The 18,565-nt window shown below is 45.5% G+C and overlaps 1 protein-coding gene and 1 pseudogene across 1 annotated transcript in view; one reads left to right on the forward strand and one right to left on the reverse strand.

Moving 5' to 3' along the window:
• Positions 1-18,565, forward strand: part of SCAPER (S-phase cyclin A-associated protein in the ER) — a 160,426-nt gene that overhangs the window by 109,985 nt on the left and 31,876 nt on the right. The window contains exons 22-24 of the mRNA XM_014546250.1: positions 923-1,038; positions 6,588-6,711; positions 15,512-15,744. Of these exons, the coding sequence (XP_014401736.1) occupies positions 923-1,038; positions 6,588-6,711; positions 15,512-15,744 (473 nt within the window). The remainder of the gene's footprint in view (positions 1-922; positions 1,039-6,587; positions 6,712-15,511; positions 15,745-18,565) is intronic.
• On the reverse strand, positions 2,274-2,752 carry LOC102241460 (annotated as a pseudogene).

Here is an 18,565-nt window from a genome sequence, read left to right on the forward strand (position 1 = left end):
ACACAGGTCTTTTGGAGTAGGACCCACCCTAACAGCGTCTCTTTAACTTAGTCACTTCTTTAAAGACTTTATCCTCAGATACACTTACGTTCTGAGGGACTAGGGGTTGGGACTTGAACATAAGCGTTTGGGAGACACGATTCAGCCCATAACGGGTTGCTGTCCTCCTTGGTCCGTATGTGATGCGGTGGCTCTGTGCAGCCTTAACAGCTCATACCTGCCCCCAGGATCACTCTTGCCGTCCGCACGCCAGAGGGATGCCAAGAACTTGGAGGAGCTTCTTCCCACCAGCACTGTGAACAATTCAGAAAATGCACAGAAATAATCAAAAGTGGTTTAATACGCTTCCTAAAATGGCTGAAGTGGTTTAAAAAAAAAGGTATAGCTACATGGTTAGATGTTAGATGATATTACTGAAGAAAAATTCTAGAAGAGGAAATCTTGGTGGAAGTCAGCTTGCCTTGTCAGGTGGTAATGACTGTTACAGAATGATCTGCCTTTTCCGGGTATCGTGACAACTTCTGTATGAGATGGTTCTCCCTCTGCCTGGAGCACTTGGCTCCTTTCCCTCCTGTCTCACCTGACTTCGACCTCAACTTGGTCAGCGGAACCCGTGCTGACCGCCATCCCCTCGTGCTCCTAAGCGCGGGCCCGTTTCTCCAGGCACTAACCACATCAACATCATCTTGTTTATAGGCATCGGATGTGCGCTGTCTCACCCACCACATCTCAAGCTTCGTGGGGACAGCAGTCGTGTCCTTGGTGCTCACCACTTTTGACCTACTGCTCCTACTAAGCCTTGAATAAATATTTGCAGAATAATTGAACCAGCAGAATGTGTCCCACTGCAAGTAAATATTTCATGTGGTTCTCATTCTGTGCCTGGGAAGTTGAGCTATTTTCTGTTTGTGTTCTTGTCTAGAATGTGGCCGATCAGATTGCATTTCAAGTTGCCGGTGGATTAACAGCCCTTGAACACATTCTTCAAGGAGTGGTCCCAGCCGCGAACGTGAACACAGTTTCACGAATTCCTCCCAAGTGAGTACAGTCTCTTCATCTGTCTTCCACCTTCCGTTTATGAGTCCTTCTGCCCTGTGTTTCCATGTAGGAGACCACGAGGAAATGGTACGTGTGTTCAGGCTTGAAGAGCAAAAGCTCACACTGCCTGTAGGGAGAAAAGCAGATTGAGCCTGAAGCCATAAAAAGGAAATCTCTGTGGTCTACGACCTTCTCTAGCCCTAAATCAAGAGGAATTGGTAAACTCCTGGGCAGTTGTAACTGCTGACAGAAATGGAGCCAAAATGAAGAGCAGTAGAGAAAGCCAGCTTCCTGTGCTGCCTGCAGAACAAGGTGTGAGCACATGAACAAAGCCCGAGGGAGGAAGGCCAAGTCCTCGCCACAGGAAAACCGGCTGAGGCCAGACTGCTGTCACCTAGAGTCCCAACCACGTCGCTCGGACGGACGCAGACGCAGTTGGGTCTTTGACTGCGAAGTGCTCTTGGCCATCAGGGTCCTGCACAGCCGGAGACCTGGGTCTGCCCCCTGCTCTCCAGAGCCCCCGTGGTCTCTGGGATGTGGAAGCAGAGAGCTTTGCCTCAGAAGTCTGGTATCCCTGAGTTGTAACATGCACAATTTCTGGGTACTCACAGAGTTTAAGTGAGAAGTTTTCATAAAAATTTATTTATATCACGAAGAAAACTTTTAAACATTTAGTTAGCCCAACAAAAGTGAGTGCTTCATTTGTCCATGGGATAAAACAGAAAAAGAAATTCCCAAACCATGTTATCTTTTTTCTTGAGAGACATTTTGGTAAAACAGAAATAGCGCCAGCTCTAGCGTCAGACAAAGCTGGACTCCAGTTCCCCGCTGGGAGAATTTGGGCGGTGCCTTAGCCCTGTGGCCGTGTCTCCTCCCGTGGTCACACGGCTGGTTGTGTTCACCTGGCATGCGCTGTGCAGGTCAGCTGGAATGCCGTGAGCGTCCCTGTGAACTGTGAAGTGCCCTAAGAGGTTAGGCGACAGGAGTCGTCTTTCCTGGTTCAGGACAGTGCTGTCTGTGTCGCATGAACTTCTGCCACCTTGGCTTATTTGTGTCTGCTTTCTATGGCCTTTGGTGACGTTTCTGTGCAGAAGTTCTTTGGTACTGAGTCTGGGGTTTGCTGTTCTCTCAAAGTAGAGGTGAATGAAAGAGGTGTAGGTGCCCTTCGGTCAGGCATTTCTGTGCATAGAGCCCACCCGGGCAGTTCCAGCCTGTGTGCATTTTCTTTCTTTTTCTCCTTTGAGGCATTTTATTTCCACATATGTATTACATCCCTAGAAAAAGAACCCCAGGATTTTCCCTCCTATGTGTTTTCGTCTTGCTTCTTCATGGTCCATGATGCCCGCTGAGGTTGTCAGTACAATGAAACCAAACTGACGGGACAGAAGCAAGTTGTTCTGCCATTTTTCTAGATCTTTGAGTTGCACATCAAATCTGGGGCTGATTACTCCACACTTGTTCAACCTGCCTGTGAGGGTCACAACAATTTTCCCAGCTCTGTGGTCATCAGTAATTTCACATTTGCCAACGTAACCATGCTTCATCATCACAGTCAGAAACCGGACGAGGACTTTGGAGCATGGCCTGATGAGAACCTGGCGCTTGCCTCTCTTTTTGGCATTGTTGATACTCTTCAGAGCATCAGCCAGGACATTCCTGCGCACCATTATGGCGGCACGGACCGATGGCGGAAAGATCTGTGTGCGTTTTCTAACCCACGAGAGTTGTCCTTATCAGAAGGGAAAGTGAACACAAACCACTGAGACTCCTTGTACGTATGAGACAGAAAGATCCGGGAAGACTAGCAGTGAAGTCAGAAAGAACTGCAGCGTTTCCGTGTTGCCTTAAACGCCCTCTAGAACCTAAAGCAGGTGGCAGAGACGGAGTCAGGTGCCATTGGACTGGCGGCCCGTCAGGAGCATGTGGACGCTGTGGAGTGAAGCCACATGCACCTCACATCCACCATGCCAAGGCCCCGGCACATGCTAATAACATGTGTTAAACAAGTCCTCGTTTGTAGGCAGGATTATTCTACTATAATTTTAAATATCTATTTTTAGATCAAGACTTACTAAAAGCGAATAGCGTTCTCCTACACAATAAAAGTAAAAAACTGTTTTGCAAACTAATTAGCCATAGTGATTGATAAATGCTCTTCCCATTTGACTTATTGCAGCATTTGGTTTATGTCTCAAAAGGCTGCACGGAGATGGTCACAGTTGACAGCTGCGGCACCACTAATGAGATTAAAGCAAAGAAATGCGTCGTGTCGCCTTTAACCTGCCGGTCGGCACTGCGAGCCACCTGGGTCTCCTCCAGAGCTGGCGTGCTGATGCGGAGTCGCACTTACGTGGCCAGTCCTGCTGAGACCTAGCTGAAGGCATGCTGACCATGACTGCCTTGTAATCAGACAAAACAGAGTTCAACACTAGCGTTTCAAAGTAATGTTTTAATTTTATGCTCCCCTACATTTTTAAGTCCATTATTATAATCTTTGAAACATAACATTTCAAGGGGAGGTGAATTTTAGGAAGTACAGAAAGGCTAGTTAGGTTGGTGCTTAGAATATATATGATCTTCCAACTAAAATCAGAATGTGTCTCTGTGGAATTAAGTTGCCTATTCCAATTGTTCCAGATTCACCAATTAAACAAAAACCCTTGAAATAACTCATCTAGTTGAAGAGTTCTTACTCCTTTCTCTGTGGTGTCCTTATAATGATGAAAACTGTTTAATTTTAAAGTTAATTTTGGTATTATTAAAATGCTACATTTTAGAACACGATATGCATTGTCCTCTTTACCCACTGACCAGGTGTCTCATTTCCACTGCAGAGAAACAAGCAAATTCTGTCACATATAATTGTACTATGTAATATCTTCTAATTTTATAAATAAAATAATGACAGTTTTAAAAGATTCCCATATATGAAAGACCACATATAGAACTTCTTTTAAATACATTTTCCATGTCAAGTACTATTTTTCTCTCCTTTTTTCAGTATATTTTATTCTGACCAGTATTATACATCTGAAATCTATTTGCTGCAGCAGACCCATTGGACACGATGAAAATGAGACTCGACGGGAAACTTTTCTTCCTGCGACAAATAACTTCATAAGCGTAATCAGATCACACTCTCCTGGTAGCAGTCCATGAGGACGCCAGGTCGTTTTAGCATTCGAGATTCATTGGTTCAAAAATACACACTGGAGTCTTTCTACTTTGTATAGACATGAGCTCAGAGATAGATCCTACGCTGTCCTTCGTGGTTGCAAACTTCCCACGTGACCTCGTGTGGGTGCGGGAGAGAGTATCGTGCCTCCATCCTGCCAGTCAGTGTGGGCTCAGTGCTGCCATGACCAGGAACTGTTTTAGCTGCTGCGGTTCCATCACAGACTGAAAGTTAATAAATGTGCAAAAGATTCGAATAGATTCTTCACCAAAGAAGATGCACAGATGGCACATAAGCATATGAAAAGCTCTCAACATCATCAGGAAGTACACATTAAAACTGCAGTACGAGACTTCCTCGTGCCTATTAAATTACTTAAAATACCCAGCTGCACTACTGCGTCCTGGCGAGCCTGCGGAGCAGCTGGAACCCGCCTCCCCTGCAGGCGGGACTGCGGCAGGGTGGGCCCCTCCCCGGCCTGGGTCCAGGCCCCTTCTGTGAGGGCCGCCCAGCTCACTTGGTGCACCCAGTGTATCTATACCAGTTGGTTTGGAGCTTTACAAAGACAAAACATAACTTAGGAATGATAATGCAGGTAAACTGTATTCTACTTATTAAATGCTTCATATAAACCAAAGGTACTTGGAAAATTATAATATGATTGGGGTTCTGGATTTTTAACGCCCATGGCAGTTGCTTTAAAATGTCTGTTCTCTGGACATCAGTGTAAGACGGTGGGTTTTGGTGGACAGTGTCTCCTGGTAAGTCTTACCTGCTGCAAACGGCCTTGCATGAAAGCCACGTGCTTACGACGTTGTCCTGGCAGACCCACCTGAGAAGACACTTTTAAAATCTGGGGCTTTCTGCCTGATGTCATAGAAACTGCTTCCAGGCCTTGGGGTCTTAAGTTACAGGCAGGGCTGCTCGGGCAGACCACCCAGGCTGGGCTCCCAGAAGTGACCTTTCTAAGACAGGTGCTCCTCACACAGAGCTGGCCTTTCAAACGGGTTTTGCTGAGTGGGCAGGTCTTTCCTGACCTTGAGATTGTTGCCCCTTCTTTTCTCGTCAGAAAAGCGTTTCTTTGTGGAAGTTTCTTGGGAGAGTTTGTGAGCATAAGCGAATGGAGAGGCCCATGGCGTTGCACACGTTACCACTGAGTGTGTCCTTCCATGGAAAGCACAGAGCACGTTAGATTAGGACAGAATCCCACACCACGCGTTCTTTGCGTTTTTATGTTTGTATGTCTGTTTATGCCTTGTGATATTCCACAAAAGATTTTTGACAAGTTTTGGGGATTGTATGGAATGAAACAGAGAAATAGAAATTTAAAAATCAAGGCCATAAAATTATTGGTCAAAACCAAAGGGAAAATAAGATACGATTATAAAGCTATAAAGTTCCACATGTCATTCTAATGTAGTACCTCACTTTTTAAGGCTTTAGGGATCTGCAGGTTCATACATTAATTTCACTGTGGAGCTACAGCACACAAACAACGTGATACTGGCACAGTGCTTGGCCAATTATCACTTAGTCTAGGAACCAGGGAGTATATCCTGTGTAGTATGATAAAGGCGGCTTTTCAAACCAGTGGAGAGAAGGTAGATTGTTCAGTAATGTTTTTAATGTGGGGAATAAATTTAGGCTTCTGCCTCATGCCAAAGGAAATTCTAAATGATTTGATAGTGAATTATGAAACCATAAAATTACCACATATGGTGGTAAAATTTAAGAAAAATGAATACAAATGGCTGGATACAAATGTATCATAATGAAGAAGTTTTTAAAGGACAAAGGGAAGGGAAGAAAAAATGAAATTCTAAAGAAAAAAAATTGTGTAGCTTTCATACATAAAAATACCTGAAAAATGATATAAGTAAAATGAAAGGCATTAGGTAAACTGGAGAAAATATTACGAACCTGTATTAACCCTTAGTTATAGTTATAATGAGGGAATTCTCATAAATCATGAAGAAAAATAAAAACCTCCAATAGAATTTTTTTAAATAGAGGCAACAGGCGCTTTGGCCGGTTCTTTTTCTGGGTGTTACTCAAAGACATTTGGACCCAAAGTGCCTGGGTATTATCTGATCTTAGATTACGAAGACATTATCAGATACACTGGTGAGCGTGTTCCGTGGTCTCCTACTGCAGATAAGGAATTAGTAAGAGGCCTGTCGTAGGTGCTCGTGAACCCGGGGCTTTGGATGTAAGTTACAACCTTTCACGTGTAGTGGGGGCCTTGCACCTCATACTTGGCTTGTTTTTTAGAGCATTCCATTCCATGCCTGATCTTTGTGCCGCTCATTGTATGTGTTTTAATTGTGTGGAGAAGAGCTGCTGAGGTTTCATGCGAGTGTTTTCTCCCCGTTAGGTCTCTCTGCAACGCAATCAACGTTTACAGCCTCACCTGCAGCAACTGCCCGGAAAACTGCGCCGACGTTCTGTTTAGTAACAAGATTACCTTCTTGATGGACCTCCTGACACACCAGCTGACGGTATGTAATATTGTTGCTTTGAGTTGGGAGTAGTTAAGGTTCGAGAAGTGTTCCCTGTGGAGAAAAGGAAAAGAATGCACTCGCTCTCCAGATGAGAAAGTAGAGATGAGTGGGAGAATCAAACAGGGGCCAGCAGAGAAGCCTCTTAATTGGAAAATCTCGTATTGGGTTCCCCTGAGCTCGGAGGGGAAGATAATACACCGCAACACTTGCCGAGACCACACCTTGACATGGTTAGACTGGGGTTTGGAGTCCGTTGGCCTCAAAGCCAAACCCGTGAGGCCCCAGGAGTGAGTGCTACAGAGGGAGAGCAGGGAAGGCCTCCAGATCTCTGCCAGCTCACCAGATGGGTCAGTGTAAAAAGGAATATTTGACGGCCATTAACTTTATTTTTTGAAGCAAAAAATGCCTCTGTCAGTTTTACTTTTGAAATGGGAACAAGCAGCCGATTGTAACCTTAAGTTATACTTCAGTTCACAGATGTTGAAACAGGTCAGCTCAGTGCAATATTCCAAGGTTTACGTCTCCAGAACACAGCCCTGGGCCAGAAATTTCCTGGTGAGGTTTCTGAGTCCCTGGGGTATTGGCACGCCCCGCGCTCACGCTGTAAGTCACAGCGGGAGATTTATTCTTCAGAACCGATTTACTTCTACTCAGCACATAGTTGTAATAGTTCTTTCTAAGCTGCATGCCTTTGCTCTCCTTCCTCCTCCATCTGGTTAATTTCTACACATTCTGCAGACCTGAGGAGGGAGAGCAGGGAAGGCCTCCAGATCTCTGCCAGCTCACCAGATGGGTCAGTGTAAAAAGGAATATTTGACGGCCATTAACTTTATTTTTTGAAGCAAAAAATGCCTCTGTCAGTTTTACTTTAGGAGGGAGAGCAGGGAAGGCCTGCAGACCTTTGCCAGCTCACCAGACGGGTCAGCGTAAAAAGGAATATTTGACGGCCATTAACTTTTTTTTTTGAAGCAAAAAATGCCTCTGTCAGTTTTACTTTTGAAATGGGAACAAGCAGCCGATTGTAACCTTAAGTTATACTTCAGTTCACAGATGTTGAAACAGGTCAGCTCAGTGCAATATTCCAAGGTTTACGTCTCCAGAACACAGCCCTGGGCCAGAAATTTCCTGGTGAGGTTTCTGAGTCCCTGGGGTATTGGCACGCCCCGCGCTCACGCTGTAAGTCACAGCGGGAGATTTATTCTTCAGAACCGATTTACTTCTACTCAGCACATAGTTGTAATAGTTCTTTCTAAGCTGCATGCCTTTGCTCTCCTTCCTCCTCCATCTGGTTAATTTCTACACATTCTGCAGACCTGAGCTGGAACACAATGGCCCCTTCTTCCTGAAACCTTCCCCAACCTGACTGCTTTCCCCAAGCCCAGCTAGGGTTTCTTACGTACGCCTCGGCATCCGTCTCCCATAGAACTAATCACATTGAATTGTAATGACCCCTTTACTTGCCCGTCTCCCCTACTAGCCATAAAGTCAGCAAGGACTTATTACTGTCACCAAGACCCTAACACAGGGCCTGTAGATTCAGTGCATCGAGGATGCGTATACGTGTGAATAAATGGATCCCCACGTCTCCAGCTGAAACTCAGAAAGTGCACGATGCAGCCCAATATGCAGGCACCCTGACAGGGAGACATAGAACTGTTGGTTGCACACACAATGGTGGCTGTTTATGGTGCTGACACAGGTTCATCACTTGAGGCTAAATTACATACGGTTTTACCTATAAAAGAAGGCATTAAAATATGGGCAAGACATTTTGTCACAAAATTCTATCAGAAATAGTTAAAAAGCAGGGACCAGGGGAAAAGACTTAGTGTTGTGTGGCCTTATATTCCAGGCATTTTAATATATTTTGCCTCATTTAATTTTTAAACCATAAAGTCAGTATTATTATCCCATTTTACAGATAAGGAAACTTGAGTCCCAGAGGGGTTGGCTTGCCAGGGTCTACATCGTTAGTAAATCACAGAGCCAAGAGTCAGACCTAGGTCTCCAAACCCAAAGTAAGGGGCATTCTACGCAATAACTGATGGATACTTTTCAAAAGTGTCAATGTCATGAAAGACAAGGAAAGATCAGAGAACTGTCACAGATTGGAGGAGACTTAGAAGACCTGACAGTTACATATAATGTGGGATTTTAGACCAGAAAAAGGACAAGAGTGAAAAGATTGGAAAATTCAAATAAGGTTTACAGAATAGTTCATTTTATTGGCTCAGTATTCGTTTCCTCCTTTCAAAAAGAATCAGACAGAAATTTTGGGGCTGAAGAATACAGTAATTGAACTGGAAAATTAGACAAGTTCAAGAGCAGACTTGATCTTACAGAGGAAAGAATCAGTAAACTTAGAGACAAGTCATTTGAAATTACCCAGTCACAGGAACTAAACGAAAAAAGAGTGAAAATGAGTGACAAAAGCTTACAGGGCTTATGCAATACCACCCGACAGACCAATACATGCATAAAGGTAGGCTCAACAGGAGGAGGGGAGAGAAGGAGAGGGGGAGGAAGAGAGGGAGAGGGGGAGGGAGAGAGGGAGAGGGGGAGGGAGAGAGGGAGAGAGGGAGAGAAGCGCAGAAAGCGTATTTAAAGAAATAAGAGCATAAAATTTCTCAGTCTGGGGAAGGAAATGGATATTTAGATGCAAAAAGTCCAATGGACTCCCACGAGGATGAACCCAAAGAAATCCACACAGAAACACAGAATGCGTCAGCACGTGTAAGAGGCTGATATCACACCAGCTATTTTCTGACCACAGTGGAATGAAAATAGAAATAAATGGCAGAATGAAAACTGGAAAATTCACAAATACATGGAAATTAAACAATACACTCATGAGAAACAAATGGGGCCAAGAAATTAAAATAGAAATTAAACAATACCTGAGTCAAATGAAAATATAATACACCAAAACTATGGGATGCTGCAAAAGCATTGCTAGGAGGGAAGTCTATAGCAATAAATACCTGCATGTCTCAAACTACCTAACTTACACCTCAAGGAGCCAGTAAATATGGAAGGACAGACTAAGCTCAGGGATTGCATACGGAGGAAATGATGAAAATTAGAGAAAACTGGGGGCCTGCCGTTGGAGGCAAGCTCTCCCGGGTCCGTTTTCCTGTGTCCCCTCTGTTTGCTACGGGCCCCGCGCTCGGACCATGATCTGGCACCTTGCGGCCCTCGTGGGGATGCGGCACGCACAGGGAGGCCTTGAGGTTGGGGAACAGCATGTCACCGCCTTTGGGGAAGCCGGCAGCTGCTCCCGTGAATCAGACCCAGTATTCACGCACAGCTGTCGATGTAACCGCAGTGCCGGAAACCTGCTGTGAGGGAACTGCCTCTAGAATAGGACACAGAGTCACAGTGTTCAGCAAGGATGGGCCTGAGGAAAGACTCCAGGAAGCCGTTTCTGATGGCGTGAGGTGATTCACTCAGAGACATCTTGTTCCTGCTGGAACCCGGCAAAGAAGCTTCCTCACAACATGAACGGGAGCTACAAGGCGGTGGCGCTGGACCTGCTTGAATACGGAAGCCGGTTTCAGGACGCGCTGGACAAGATGACGGCGGGAGAACCGAGCCAAGAACATCTGTCAAAGGGACTGTTATCAGAGGGCCACCGACACCCACAGGCTTCATCGGGAAGGGGCATTGCTGCCACCGGTTCATCGGTGTTATTTAAAAAGCAAGCATTTTGGCAAAAGTGTTTGAGGATGTCTAATTGTGAACAGTCTTCATGTAAACGTTGTTAAAATAATGAACAATAAATCACTGTGGAAACCTCAAAAAAAAATAAAATTAGAGAAAACCAGCATAAAAACAGACCAATAGACCCACAGAACAAAACAGAGAACCAGGAAGTAAACCCACGCGTGTTCAACTAACCCTTGACTTTCAAGACTGCACAGAGGGAGAAGGATGGTATCTCAGCAAGTGCAGTGGGGAAGCTTGATGGCCACGTGCACAGTGATGAAACCATCCCCAGGACATTAAGTCAGGGTGGATTGAAGACTTAAATCCTGGAAGAAGACACAAGGGAAAAGCTCCATGACATTGGTTCTGGCAGTGGTTTTTTTGGATATGACACCAAACGCACAGGCCACAAAAGCAAAAATGCAAACAAACAAACAAATGGGACTGTGTCAAACTAAAAGGCTCTGTACAGCCAAGGAGTCCATCAACAAAGTGAAAAGGCAACCTCAGAAATGAGGGGAATAGATAAGGGGTTAATATCCAACATACAAAAAGCATCCCTACAAAATTGTTATTAATTACAAAGTGCGAGTACGTTTATGGTGGACAAACCTGGCTCACACCACCTTGTCGCGGGTCAAAGTGAACATCACCAGATGCACAAACCCAGTGTCTGAGCACCTGATGCTGCAGCGAGAGCCCCGCAGCGCCTCTGCAGCTCCTCCCGAGGAGGCGTGGTGTGACTGACCGTGCGGCATCAAGCTGACCACAGTGGGCATTCTCCACCAGATCGAAGGCACAGAGGGTTCCCTCAGCGATGGAAGGAGACAGCCCTCTTCCCTTGGTGTCTGGCAGGGGGAAGAGCAGCGAGCAGAAGCCTGAGATGAAGAAACCTGTCGAGAATGAGTCTCCTCCACGTACACGTGTGCACGTGCATCAGAAAGCAGGGACGAGAGGGGGACCTGGGAGGAGAGTGAGACAGAGCAGGAGGGGCCGGGGGAGGAGACAGTGGACAGGAGAGGGGCCCACACAGGCCTCCCAGCACCCGCAGGGACGCGTTGGCTGCCTGCCTCCTGAAGCCCATGCAGCGTCTTCACATTTGCACTCGGGGCCTCTGGCTCTCAGTCAGGGAAAGAACAGCCACACCAGACATTACAGGGTCATTCAGGCAGCTAAGCTCTCGTGGGGTGTGTGGGAGGCGGGAAATGGGCGAGCAGCGTGCGTCGTGGTGGCCTCTGCTCCTGCCCAGGTGCTCTCACCTGAGAGGGCAGCTGCGGGGAGAGGGAGGCAGCAGCGCCAGCTCCGTGGCCGCCTCGCCTTGGCGCGGCAGGTGCGTCTCCGTGGCGACCACTGCAAGGTGTGGCTCCCTGAACGGTCGCGTACTTTCTCCTGCATCTCGATGATGCCGTTTCACAGATCCTGTGTCGTAAACGTGTGCTTTAGGGTCGGCAGTGTCTTACAAGCATACCATTCTCCTGCATCCCCGCAGTCTCACTCCTAGCTATTCACCCAAGAAAAATGAAAACATTTCCCCACCAAAAAAAAAGACTTGCACAAAAATGATATTAGACATTTTATTCATAAATGACTACATTCCTAAACAGCACACATGTCCACCAACAGGTGAAATGACAAACAGATGTAATCCATACACTGGAATAATATTTAGCAACAAAAATGGATGAACTATTGATATTCTCAGCAACATGGATGAGTTATTCATAATTCAGGAAGCATTACTCGGTGGGGGGAAGGCCAGATTAAAGTCTACCTATTTTTATGGTCCCGTAATATGAAATGCTAGGAAATGCCACATAACCTACGATGAGACAAAGCAGATGGGTGTGCCCAGGGCCCTGGGGATGGAGGACATTGACTTGGAAGGAGCACAGGGAATTCTGGGGGCGATGAAAATGTTCTGTTTCTTGATTATGATGGTTTTGCACAGGTACGTTCCTTTTGTCAAAATTTATTAATGCACACACTTAAAATAGGTGGTTTACAATCAAATTTATTTTTAAAATATGCTTTTGCAAATGTGGCTAAATGACATCAATTAACGAATCTGTATAGAAGAGTGTAGTTCATTGTATGCTATTCCTTGGCTTTTCTGGCAGCTTGACATCTTTTAAAAGAAAAGGTAGTATATAAAGGCTTATAGATGTGGTGGCATTAGGTAGAGACCTACAGGAAGTGGGGGGCGGGTCACAAGCCCGCCTTGGGGAGGAGGATTCAGGGAGAGAACCACCGAGTGGCATAGAAGCTGGAGGTGATGGGGCCGTGCACAGGTCGGGAAGGGCCTCGGCTTTATGAGCTTTGGGGCTTTTAACTGTGCAAGAGAGGAAAACACCAGCAGAAGAATCTGACTCAACATTTATAACAAAGAAATTTAAAACCATTATGACTACTAAGGCCTGTACCATAAAGTTTGCTAAAGTTATATTATTTAGGACTTTGGCTACTTAAAATATATATATATATAAACAGAGACTGGAAGGCATAATAAATATATTTAAAAGGATAATGACATTTTGGATAAAATATTATGTCCTCTTTATTGCTTGTAGAAATTTTACAAAGATAATATTGAAAACTTATTAGCCATTCCCATGCAGTTTCTTTTTATACTTTCAAGCCAAGGAAATCATCATGGTTAATGTCCGTTATGAGTTGTGGTTTTATGTACAATATGACTCGAGCATAGATGTTTTATAAAAGACCAGTGGTGAGAGGACTGTTGTATGTCTAAGGACAGTTTGCTAAGGGACATAAAATAGTGACCACTATGTGGAAACCTGTGTCCGCTGCCGGGACCCTTCAACGTGCTTTTCCTTTCCCCCCTGAACTCTCAGTGTCTTGACAGGCGCTTTCTAAACTGTCAGCCTCCTGTTGGTTCTCAGTGAACTTAACTCATCTTCTGACCGTTGCGAACACACCATACAACTAAAAATAGGTAAACCCAACTTCACAATGCTAAAAATTAGTTGGGTAGAATTACCGCTGATTACCAAGTTAATTTTCTCTCTCATGGAATCATGTTACAGAGGATGGATTTATACCGCTAATAAAAGCATCTTTCTGTATTGCAAAAAGAATTTAGAATGTTCCTGAAACCACTTTGTTGGTAGGAGGTAGTGGGGGGAAGAATCTGAGCTTGTCTTTTAAAAGCGAAGATGACTTTAATTTAATTTTGTTAAAACACTTTGCCTCAGGGGCTTGGTCCCATAAATATTGGGTTTCTCCTTGGAATGGATTTAGAATAAGCATGTACCACTTATTCCAGTCCCGGTGGCTTCTTTGGATCATGGTTTCCTTAAATAGAAGATGGAGAAATAAAAAAGATTGAAAGGGAAGATTTTGTGATAAGAATACACACATGAAATCAAATTGTCGTTTGCTGGTACATTAAGAGTAAGACAGTGACGGTACCAGTGTGTTCTGCATAAATATACGAAGGGAATCCCTTTCATCCTTAGACGAGAGCCTGTGGTTTTACATTCTGCCTGAGGAGCAGGTTCCCAAGAGCCAAAGCTCATAGCTGTGTTTTTCCCAGGCCAGGCCTGTGCTCACCAGCAGGGTGGTTACAAGCACTGCGCCTGCTGGGAAGGTCACCTGCCCTGCCCTCCATAGACCACCCACCCGGAGGGAATGTGCTCCAGGCTCAGGTGGGCCAGGTGTGCAGCAGACCAGGGCTGGGGCTGGCGGGGGGGTGGGGGGCGGCTTGCACACCTTCCCTAAAGGCCCCTCACTGGCCTCTGTGCAGCAGGAAGTTCAAACTCAGGTGCTGGTCCGTGGGCACACCAGAGCTCGGGGTGCGTTTCACCACTCGGTGTCCCACAAGCGCAGGGTTCTCTCCCCCCAGGCAGGTGACCGATACCCAGCTGGACAGAAGACAGGACAGAGCCCTGCCTGACCAGAACACCTGCACAGCGCAGACAGTTCTCAAGGTTCCTTGTGTTGAATCTCGTTTTGAAGATTAGAAAGAACTTTTAGTCTCACTAAAGATAAGCCCCTCCTTGAATTAATTCAGGCACTTTTGAATTTTTTTCCTGGATGAAATAAGCAAAAGAAAACTCCATTCTCAGCAGTACGGATCAATACTAAGTGAGTAAATTGGGGGGAAAAAAGATGTGGAAAACCACTCAGGGTTCCTTGTGTCCAATCTCGTTTTGAAGATTAGAAAGAACTTTTAGTCTCACTAAAGATAAGCCCCTCCTTGAATTAATTCAGGCACTTTTGAATTTTTTTCCTGGATGAAATAAGCAAAAGAAAACTCCATTCTCAGCAGTACGGATCAATACTAAGTGAGTAAATTGGGGGGAAAAAAGATGTGGAAAACCACGATGATGTGATTGAGTTGGCGTGAGACTGACTGAGACGGTTGGGAACAGGAATCATGACGAGAAAGGGAAGGGCAGCCCAGGGCTCTGACTCACCCCAGACCTGACCAGCCTGAGCCACAGGCTCTTTGTCTGACTGCCAGGTTGTCAGAGAAGCTTTCCAATTTGTGTTTACTTTATGAGAAACTGCCAAAATGGTGTTTACAAAATTGGGCTGAAAGCCCCAATGAAATAGTAAATTAGCCCTGGCTGCTGTGGCTCAGTAGATAGAGCGTCGGCCTGCGGACTGAACGGTCCCGGGTTCGATTCCGGTCAAGGGCACGTACCTGGGTTGCAGGCTCCTCCCCAACCTGAGGCCTGGTCAGGGCTTGTGCAGGAGGCAACCAATCGATGTGTTTCTCTCACATCAATATTTCTCCCAGTGTTTCCCCTCTCCCTTCCACTTTCTCTAAAAATCAATGGAAAAAATATCCTCAAATGAGGATTTAAAAAAAAAAGAAGCTGTTGTTACCCCTGTTTTACAAATGAGAAAACTGAAGGTTGGAGGTAGACCTACTCAAGGTCATGCAGCTAGCGAGGGCAAAGCTGAGATTTGAACTCAGCAATCTGACTTCACAACCAACGCTCGCACATTCAGATAGCCAACTCTAGAATTTCAAAATTATTTATGATTCCAGAAATTTTCCACATCATCTCTGTCCATTTTTTGGTGGTTTTACTTAAACATAATTACTGTATTTATTTCCTTCTAGGTTTATGTTCCAGATGAGAATAATGCTATTTTGGGGAGAAATACAAATAAGCAAGTTTTTGAAGGTTTGACAGCTGGACTTCTCAAAGTCAGTTCTATGGTCTTTGGCTGCCTGATTGCCAGTCGACCGGATGGAAACAGCCGGCCAGCTACACCAAAGACATCGACGGAGGAAACGAAAAACAGACCCTCACCAGGTGATGCCTTTAACAGTCGCGTTCAGGACCTCATCAGGTAAAATGGCTAGATTTTAAAATACTTTCTTCTTTGTTTAAAAAAAAAAAAAGTTAAGGTAATTTAAATCTCAGGGCCCATGTGATGGCAGTGGTTCTCACAACACCATCCTCTCATTCCTGGTAGAGAATACGCGACACTGTGTAGAGAGAAGGAGCATTTGTTAATGAAAAGGACTGTAGCTGGTGCTCATCTGTCATTCTTGCTATTTAGATATTTTAATATATGAATATGTTGTGTCCAGGTTTTATAACTTTCTTGCTATCAGCTCTTTTCAACTCAGAGAATTCCTGAGAATCCTTCTATCCCAGATCATCTCTGTCTATAAATTTGGTGCAGACTTAAACAGTCACAACAGCTACCATTTATGGAGCTCCCATTTGATGTAAGGTATTGAGTGGAGGAGGCTTTGCAGCCCTGTATGAGAGGAAATGCTTAGAAAGGCATTGTTTTGACTGTAACAATTGAGCAGGTTGATAATTACGAGTCCTTCTTTTGTTTTCCAGTAGATGGAGCTATAGCCCAAGTTTTTGTTTTCTCTTACCTGAGCTACTTGCATGAGGAGGCGGGTGGTGGGGAATGACTGTGGGTTAGGGAGTGGTAGCCTGGGTTCAGGGAGTGGGGACCTGGGTGGTTGCCTCTGCTGTGTCCGGTGCTTGGCTCTCAGAGCACCACCACCACGACCAGGGCAGGGAACGTCTGGGTTGGTGACCCCCCCCCCCCCCCCCCACCCCCTCCCCCCTCCGCCTTCCTGGCATCCCGCGCGCAGTGACCACACTTCCGCTGGCTAGGGATCCAGAGCAAGTCTCGGTCGTTAATTGCAGGAGTGAATTAATCACCGCGCAATTAGCTTATGTTTTCCCTGGTCCTAAGCCCGGCTGATGAGTACAGGAGGGACGAGGCACAGGAGCTTCCGCCTGAGTCACCCTGAGGCAGCGGCGCCCAGGAGGTCAGGGAAGGAGGCTACCCAGGCTTCTGCTGCGGATGCAGAAGCGGGCCAGGCCCTGCGCCCAGGAAGACAAAAGAAAAGCCGGGAGTTGGGCCCGGAAACCGGCATCCTCCTCACCGGCGCTCTGCCAGCTGTTTGAGTGACCTTGGGCAAGGCATTTAACCCTGGCGGAACCTGGTTTCTGCAGCAGCCACTGTTGGCTGCCTCCCTGACGTGTGTGCCCTGTTCTTGTTCTTCCTTGTTGGCCAGCCCTCCAGGGACATGTACTCCAGCGCTGCATTCAACCTGACGGGCTCTGTCCACTGTTTGATCCTGTTCCCCTTGTCAAAGGCTGGCTCCCTGCAAATACCATCAAAACAACCGGTTGCTAAGACAAAACTGAGTTTGTTGCTTCTCTTGTTCAGAGAGAGCAGGATCTTGAAAAGAGTTCTTGAGTGGAGGTGGAAAGGGCAAAGTTGAGATATTGAGGTTTTGGGGTCTGGCTTAAGGCTAGCCTTTTGATGCAGGACTTAAGTAGGATTTGGGTAAAGATCGCATTATACAGTTCAGGATTGTAAGTCATAGTAATTTAGGAGTTGGCATGTGAGGTAAGGGTTTTATTTTTATTTTTTAAAAAATATATTTTTATTGATTTCAGAGAGGAAGGGAGAGATAGAAACATCAATGATGAGAGAGTATCATTGATCGGCTGCCTCCTGCATGCCCCCTACTGGGGACCGAGCCCGCAACCTGGTCATGTGCCCTTGACCATTCCGGGGACCCTTCATTCCACAGGCTGACGCTCTATCCACTGAGCCAAACCAGGTAGGGGGAGGTAAGGGTTTTAAAGAGTCTTGGAGCTTCAACGGTTACCTGGTGCGACGTGCTGAAGAGTCATGTGGTTTTAAGTGGACTTTTCTGAAGTGAAAGAGTGAGGTTATTTGCATCCTTTGTCTTCCTGGGCAGGTGTTTCCCAGAATAATGAAGTCACCGTAAGACAGTCATGTTATTTTGCCTCAGCCCGTGTGAGTCACAGTCCTCTGTTATTTGCACCCAGAGGAAGACTGTATGTGGTTTTCTTTTGTATAAAATGGAGATCATATTGAGAGGGACTGGAGAGGTTATATAGTGAGAATACCAGGGTTTCAGCCTATTGTAGCCTTTCAATATTACATCACAGGAGAGCTCACAAAGGTGTCTGAGTCTGGAACATTATTCTTGCTCTCAAATAGGAAAAGGGAGCTGCCACATGGAAAAGAATAGATGTTTACTAACTAGCTCCAAAACATAACTATGTCCACTAACCAACTGCAACTTAAAGCATATGGTTCCTGGTCCATTGCATTTACTCTGTAGAGACAGGTGCATGTTCATGTTTGATGGCATGTAGTGGAGTCTCCACAACTAAGAATGTTCTAGGCTTATCAAGATCATAAAATGGCACTGAGGCATTTGACTTCTGCCCTTCCTGATTGCCCTGTGAATTGGGGTGAGTTCCTTCCCTGTCTGAGCTCATTTCTTCATACGTGCATTGGGGAAGACTATGCTTTGGGCAGAAGAAGGAGGATACTATGAGGTCACGTGTTGAGTATGGCAGTCAGCAGTTGGAACAAAGTCCAAATGATTCAGGAGCAGTGTTAGCCATTACCAGTGTGGGCTGCTCTACAAATTGTAGGTCTAAAACAGTGATGGCAAACCTTTTGAGCTCGGCGTGTCAGCATTTTGAAAAACCCTAACTTAACTCTGGTGCCGTGTCACATATAGAAATTTTTTGATATTTGCAACCATAGTAAAACAAAGACTTATATTTTTGATATTTATTTTATATATTTAAATGCCATTTAACAAAGAAAAATCAACCAAAAAAATGAGTTCGCGTGTCACCGCTGACAC

Source organism: Myotis brandtii, unplaced genomic scaffold (genome assembly GCF_000412655.1).
Source record: "Myotis brandtii unplaced genomic scaffold, ASM41265v1 scaffold439, whole genome shotgun sequence".
NCBI classification, from domain to species: domain Eukaryota; kingdom Metazoa; phylum Chordata; class Mammalia; order Chiroptera; family Vespertilionidae; genus Myotis; species Myotis brandtii.